This window comes from Ursus maritimus, unplaced genomic scaffold (assembly GCF_017311325.1).
Source record: "Ursus maritimus isolate PB19 unplaced genomic scaffold, ASM1731132v1 scaffold_8, whole genome shotgun sequence".
Classification (NCBI taxonomy): Eukaryota; Metazoa; Chordata; class Mammalia; order Carnivora; family Ursidae; genus Ursus; species Ursus maritimus.
In genome coordinates this window covers 42,158,925-42,166,052 of record NW_024426996.1, presented here as the reverse complement: position 1 = coordinate 42,166,052, position 7,128 = coordinate 42,158,925, and the positions used below count along the sequence as shown (strand labels likewise).

Below are 7,128 nucleotides of genomic sequence, written 5' to 3'. Positions count from 1 at the left end.
TCTGGAGCTAGCTTGGGTGTGTCTCATGTGAATCCTGGAAGATTTTTATTTTGATGACAGTGTAGATGGTTAACAGTATTGAAGCCTTTCCCAGTGAGCTTTCCCAGATGCATATTTTCTTCTAAAAACTGATATATGCTCCATCTCCTGGTAGAAAGGTATGGCAAGGCTTGTTAGTAGCTGAAGATCATGGATTTTTTTCACCTGTTCATGATATGCTCCAATAGTTCTTATATATAACTAGTCAACATATTGAATTGTTCACTCCAGGGCCCATATGCTCACCCAATCCAGGAATGGAAGGTTTAGAGATGTCAGCAGCCATGGGGTGACCAAAAACTATTTCCGAATGGCTCAGTTTCATGTATTCTGGATCTGCTGTTTCTACCCAGGGAAGTCTGGCTCCAGAGGCTTTATGACCTTTGTCAGCCAGTGCCTTCAGATGTTCTCAATTCACAGTCTTTATAGAGTCATTCTCGTAGGTTGTTTCCGCCTTCAGTGACAAATGCCAACACTTTCACTGAATGTACCATCAATGCTAAGGTTAAGTTTGATTTCATCACGTGTGCTCTGAGCCGTATTAAAATATCACAAGGTGCTTGAACCAAAAGAAAAATTTCCTCTGGTTCAGCTGTGACTCCAGACAGGATCCAAAGAGGAGTTTTACAATCTCTTCCCTGGGTTTTATGGAGACTTCCTTTACCCTTCTGTGTTAGCCTCTCAAGGCACCGCGTCAGCCTTAAAAGGGCACAGGAAAGGGCGGTCTGGGATTTTGACAGGCTTCTCTAGGATCCCTGCATGCCTCCCTCGTCAATATCCCCTGGATCTCAGCGCTTTCTTGCACGAGTCCGAAAACCCACCCGAAGCAGCTGTTGTGCGGGGGGAGCCCGGGAACGTGCATTCCCTCTGAGGGCCAGACAATCTGGGGCCCTTAGAACCCAGCCACCGGCCACGTGCTCCGGGCCTAGGTCCTCGCATTTCACTCCGGGACGGACACCTACCTGCGCGTAGAGCTCCGGCCGCGGCAGCCCCGCACACGTCGGAGACACACTCCCCGGGTGCCGGGTCGGGCCGGGCCGGGTTTGCGCAGCCGCGGGCGGGCGGGCCCCGAACCCGCTACAAAGTTGCGGCGGCGGCGCCCTGGGGGAGGAAAGCGCGAGATTGTTAGGGCGCCCGGGCCTGGGCGCGGGGAAGCCACCGGGCGGCTCGGCGCTATGTCTGTGCCTCGCGCGGCCCCGGGACGAGCTGGGCCGCCCGCCCCCCGGGCCTCCGAGGACTGCTCTACCCCTCCGTTCTGGCCGCCGGGAGCAGCGCAGCTCCGCGCGGGCAAAGCTCGAGGGGACGCGGGGCGAGCGCAGCCCCAGCCGGGCCCGCAGGCCGGGCGCCCTTGCCGCCCCAAGGGACCTGAGAGCTGAGCCACACTCACCGCCCAGATCTGCGAGACAAAGAGGTTCGAGACGCCCGCCCCCCTCCGACACCTCCCTCCTCCTCCATCCTCAGACCCCCCGGACCCCGCCAACGGCGCGGGGCTGCAAAGTGGGTTGGGAGGGTGGCCAATCCCGGGGAAGGGGGCGGGGCGGGGCGGGGCGAACAGCCAATCCTTGTAAAGGCAGGGGCGGGCGGCGGGGAGAGCAGCCAATCCTCGGGAAGGGGGTGGATGGGGGCGGGGCCAGCCGTGGGCTCTCAAGGTTTCAGCTCCAGGGGCTTTTGGCTCTTGCTTTGGTGGGAAGACTAGTCCAGTTGAGCAGGGCATCATTTTTGGAGCCTGAGGGCCCAGGCGGGATAATGGCGTCCCTCAGGACCCTCTTGGATCTGGTTCTTTCAGGCCAGCGTTCAGGCCAGCGTTCCTTCCTCGGGGACTCCCCTGGCGAGGATTCGCTGTTATGTCTCCCCAGCTCAGCACTGGGCCACAGCTCTAGGTCATACAGCCCCCTAAAATGCGGAGCTGTTCCTTCCTGTGCCACATTTTTATTCACATTTGAGTACCTTTCTAATCCTGAAATGGATGAAACAAAGGCCTTAGTCTGACATTCTAGTGGAGAAGAAAAATCAAGGCGTAAATAACCAGTATGTTTTATGCTAAGGAGAAAAACATAAGTATTTATTACAACTTGAAAAACTGAAGGTAGCAAATAGTCATTTCCCGTGAACAGTCATCCCCTCTGACTCTAAGAAACAAAGAAACAAAATTCATCATAACTGGTGGTAGTGGGCTCTTTTGGAAATCTATTTCACTGCAGAGATAACTAAATATGATAAAAGACTCTTTAAGGAGTGATGCTTGGTTGGCACCCTGCACACCGGTAGGGTCCTATTTTGGTCACTATTTGATAACGCAGAGGAGACCAGGATGGACAAGGGCCATTGCCCTGGGGCACACAGTTCTAGTGGAAGTCACTAGTAAGAGGAAACTTATGAAGAAGATTAACTGTAGTAGGGATGGGATAGGGTCTTCAAACCCTTCAGCTTCCCAGTCCTTCCGAGCCCCAGAACAGGCCTGCAGTAGTGGCTTACCCACTACTCATACTGCTCCTTGCTAATGTTGGCTCCCCGCCCCATTTCTAACTATGTTTATTTCATTGATCTCTCTTTTCTTCCCTCTCTTCTTAAACTGAATCTTGCATTTTATTTTTCCCATGCTATTTTAACCTACTAAAATATGTGTATTTTCATAGCATAGCTAATACCAGGTGTGAGGGGAACAGGGATTATGAAATAAAGTGGAAAGAGAGAAATGCTCAGTCCTTGAGAGTCATAGCCTCATACTGGGCTATGCTTTTGTGTCTATAGAACCTATATGTATTGAGAACCTAGCATATGCCAAACACTGTGGTAGACATGGAGGGATATAGGTAGTGAGAAAAAAGCCCAAAACATGGACCTTGCCCTGTTGGAACCTTTAGTCTAGTGGGTAAAGCAGACATGAATACAAGAATCACATCAAAAATACAAAATTAGCACTTAAGAAGTGTTTTACAATGGAGGTCAAAGACTCAGCTTTCTGATTAAGCAGAAAACTGCAGATGAGTTTATGGGGCAAAGGAGAAGACCCTGGAGTACATACAGTTCCACATAGAGGGGAGTGCATGTGCGGGGTGGGTATTCTAGGAAGGAGCTCAATGCTTTCATGGACATGCAGGAAGGCTGCCACGACTTCTGCACAAAAAACCAAGGGGTGGGGCATGGAGAGAGATATAGAGTGGGCTGTAGTGGGGGATGTGGCAGGGGATGCTGGTGGCTGCCAGACCACGCCAGACCTTGAAGACCATGTTAAAAATGTCCATAAATGATGCTTATTGATAATGTGTTATATAAATGCATGTCAGTAAAATGTTGCTGTTTGCAAGGCTGGCATGTGTCAGGCCAGTGTGTTACAGATAGAAAGCGCTAACCTTTATGGAGCACTTACTACCTGCTCTGTGCTTACGTTGCTCTGTGCAGATGATCTCATTTAATCCTTTCGGCTACCCACTGGGTCCAGTAGGCATGATGAAATTCCTCCTTTTGGTCCTGAGGATCCCCATTTTGCTAAGATTTTGTGAGAACTATTCTATTCCCAATCTAGTAGTATAGATGGCTGGTGGTCATGTTAGGGTTTCTAAGCACATTGAAACACTGTAGCACAATGACTCAAGTTCCGCCCCAATACTTGTACATAAATGCACAAACGTAGGGAAGGAAACTGAAATCATAGCTGCAGTGGCCAGATGGTGGACACAGGATGGCAGCATGGAATTCTCAATTTCTGAAACTTTGAAGGTGCTTTTCCTTAACAGTGATTGTGGGATTGAATTTAGAACCCTTTAAAATCCAGAATTATATTAAGGCAGCCATATTAGAGTCCCATGTTGACCAGTTGACCCTAAACAACAGTTCGCTCTCCTATAATTGTTGATTATATTGGATTTTAAATATTGCTCTTTCTTAGAAGAATTCCTTAAAATGATTACATGCTACCTATTATGTTTAGCATCCAATGTATTCTATGAAATTACTGTATAAATGATACTTGGTTGGTCGGTTAAATGAATTAGCATAAGGTATCCAGTTGAAAGCATAGCCAAAATGAGCCACTTACTTCCATTAAGGAAAATTGAGTGAAGAGGTAGACCTGCGTCTTCTGTAGCACAATTTTAATGAGATTGCTTGAGTTGAGTCCTGTTCTATATCAAAAAAGGAACATGAATGCGTTCAGGTTCTATTTCTGGCTCTACCACAGGCTTTGCTATTATACCCAGTGCAAGATGAAACCTGTTAACTTCTTTTCCATTTGCAAAATGTAGGCAGCGCTTTTAGCCTTTTTCACAGGAGTGGCAGAATTAATGAGCGCCACAAATGACCTTGACCTGTTTTGTAACTGCAAATGCATTTATATTGCCATATTTTCATGAAAAATGAAAATCTGCTAGCTTTTTGTTTCCCTGCAGAGTTGATACTAAGTTAAAACTTTAAAGTCTGGAATATGTGCTTTATCAGCTGCTCAACATTCCAGTTTCCAAATTTAAACAAAACGAGAATAAGATAAATCTTGCAAGTGATAATCAAAACAGTAGAAAGGAAGGGAAAGAGTTGCCTTGTAAATGGAAGTCTATTTGTTTTTTCCAAATTGCACTCTTTATTTTCATTAAGATAGGGGTCAGTGCAAGATGGTGGAGGAGTAAGGAACCCTAGTTTCGTCTGGTCCCAGGAATTCAGCTAGACAGCTATCAAATCATTCTAAACACCTGTGAACCCAACTGGAGACCTAAGAAAAGAATAGCTGCAAGTCTACAAATAGAAAAGCGACCTCTTTCCACAAGGTAGGCGGTGCAGTGAAGAGAATCCCAGGTGTTAATATGGGAAGATAAAGGGCAGGGAGAGGGAACCTCTGTAAGCTGGCACCAGAAAGTGATACAGTAGTGGACGCACAATCAGAACTTTGAGAAGTCTGCTCTGGTGAGGGACGTCCCTGTCTGAAAGGTGCTCAGGTGGCGAAGTGGGGTGGAATCCTAGGGAGGACAGTGTGGTCTCAGTATCCTCCAGGGTGCCGGGGTGTGGCAGAGCTCCCAGGCATCAGCGCCTGGAAGCGGGCTGCAATCAGCAAGCCCGGGAGTAGCCTCCCAGCTCGGGGTTGCCAAATACTGCAAACCGTGGGGCGGTCAGGTGACCACTGTCTGAGCAGGGGCCCAGCAAGCAGCAGAATTGGGGAGACCCCCACTTCCTCCCCTGTTAGGAGTGGCTTTGGAGACTGGAAATGGGGTTGCTTGCCTGGTATACAAATGCTTGGTCACCGGCCGGGTGAGCACAGAGTGCAGATGGAGACCAGGGAGACAGGAATGATTGACTGCTTTTCTCTGAGGGCTCACGGAGGAGTGGGGGCCCAAACTTTCCACCCTGGGGCCAGAGACTGGGAGGCAGCCATTTTTAGTCTTACCCTCTAAAGCAGCTTGGAAAACGTTGGGGAAGGAAAACCACAGAGAGCAAACCAGAGCAGATTACTTAGCCAGGCCCCTTGGCAAGGGCGATGCAATTCTGCCTGAGCCAAAGACACCTGAGAATCAGTACAACAGGCACCTCCCCCCAGAAGATCGGCAAGGACGTCTGGCCGAGACCACGTTGACCAATCATGGAGAACAGCAAAACTCCAGAACTAGGGGAAAATAGTATATAGAATTCATGGTTTTCTCCCCATGATTCTTTAGTTTTTCAATTTTAATTTTTTCTTTCCTTTTTCAACCAATTTCTTATTTTATCAACTCTTTATAAAAATCTTTTTTAATTTTCATTTTCAACACTTACATTCTATCCTTTCATTGTATTTAATTTTTGTATATATATAAGTTTTTCTTTCTTTACAATTTTAGGATGCAGTTTCTTCTAACAAACAGACCAAAATACACCCAGAATCTTGTGTATTGCTCTGCGCTCTTCAGCTGTCTGATTGTATTCTTTCTCTCTCTTTTCTTCTTCTTTTCTCTTTTTATTAAAGTCTTTTTTAATTTTCTCTTCACAGTTACATTCTATCCTTTCAATGTATTTAATTTTATTTTTATGTATACATATGTTTTCCTTTCTTTACAATTTTTGGGTGTAGTTTCTTCCAACAACAGATCAAAATACACCCAGGATATAGTGAATTGCTCTGTTCTGTTCACTTGTCTGATTATATTCTCTCTCTTTTTCTTAATTTTTCTTTTTTCTTTTTTCAGTTTTGGGCCTCTTCTGATATGTTTGGTGTATATTTCCGTGGGGTCATTGTTGCTATTTTAGTATTTTGTTCTCTTGTTCATCTATTCTTCTCTGGACAGAATGACAAGGGACCTAATCAGTATGCATATAAGTAAGATGTCAGAACTAGAATTCAGAATAACAATTATAAAGATACCAGCTGGGCTTGCAAAAAAGCATAGAAGACACTAGAGGATCCCTTTCTGGAGAAATAAATAACCAAAATCTAATCAAGTCAAAATAAAAAAAGGCTATTAATGAGATGCAATAAAAAACGGAGGCTCAAACTGCTAGGATAAATGAGGCAGAAGAGAGAGTTAGTGACACAGAAGACCAAATGATGGAGAATAAAGAAGCTGAGATAAAGAGAGATAAACAACTACTAGATTACAAGGGGAGAATTCAAGAGATAAGTGATACCATAAAGCAAAACAGTATTAGAATAATTGGGATCCCAGAAGAAAAGGAGAGAGAGAGGCGCAAGGTATATTGGAGCAAATTATAGCGGGGAACTTCTCTAATCCAGGAAAGGAAACAGGCATTCGAGTCCAGGAGTCATAGAGAACCCTCCTCCCCAAATCAATAAAAATAGGTTAACACCTCGACATGTAAGAGTGAAACTTGCAAATCTCAGAGACAAAGAGAAAACCCTGAAAACGGCTCGGGGGATAAGAGGTCTGTAACCTACAAGGGTAGAAACTTTAGACTGGCAGCAGACCTATCCATGGAGACCTGGCAAGCCAGAAAGGATGGGCATGACATATTCAGGGTACTAAATGAGAAAAACACACAGCCAAGAATACTTTATCCAGCTAGGCGGTCATTCAAAATAGAAGGAGAGCTAAAAAGCTTCCAGGACAAATGGAAACTAAAAGAATTCGTGATCACTACACTAGCCCTGCAATAAATATTAAAGGGGAT

General features: G+C 45.9%; 1 protein-coding gene and 1 non-coding gene across 2 annotated transcripts in view; both read right to left on the bottom strand.

Moving 5' to 3' along the window:
- LOC121101411 (potassium/sodium hyperpolarization-activated cyclic nucleotide-gated channel 2-like) overlaps positions 1–325 on the bottom strand; it is an 8,732-nt gene extending 8,407 nt beyond the window's left edge. The window contains exon 1 of the mRNA XM_040624911.1: positions 286–325. Within this exon, the coding sequence (XP_040480845.1) occupies positions 286–325 (40 nt within the window). The remainder of the gene's footprint in view (positions 1–285) is intronic.
- Positions 326–629: 304 nt separating this feature from the next.
- On the bottom strand, positions 630–751 carry LOC121101576. The gene has a single exon (XR_005833568.1). It is a non-coding gene; the product is annotated as a small nucleolar RNA SNORA26 (small nucleolar RNA).
- Positions 752–7,128: the final 6,377 nt, after the last annotated feature.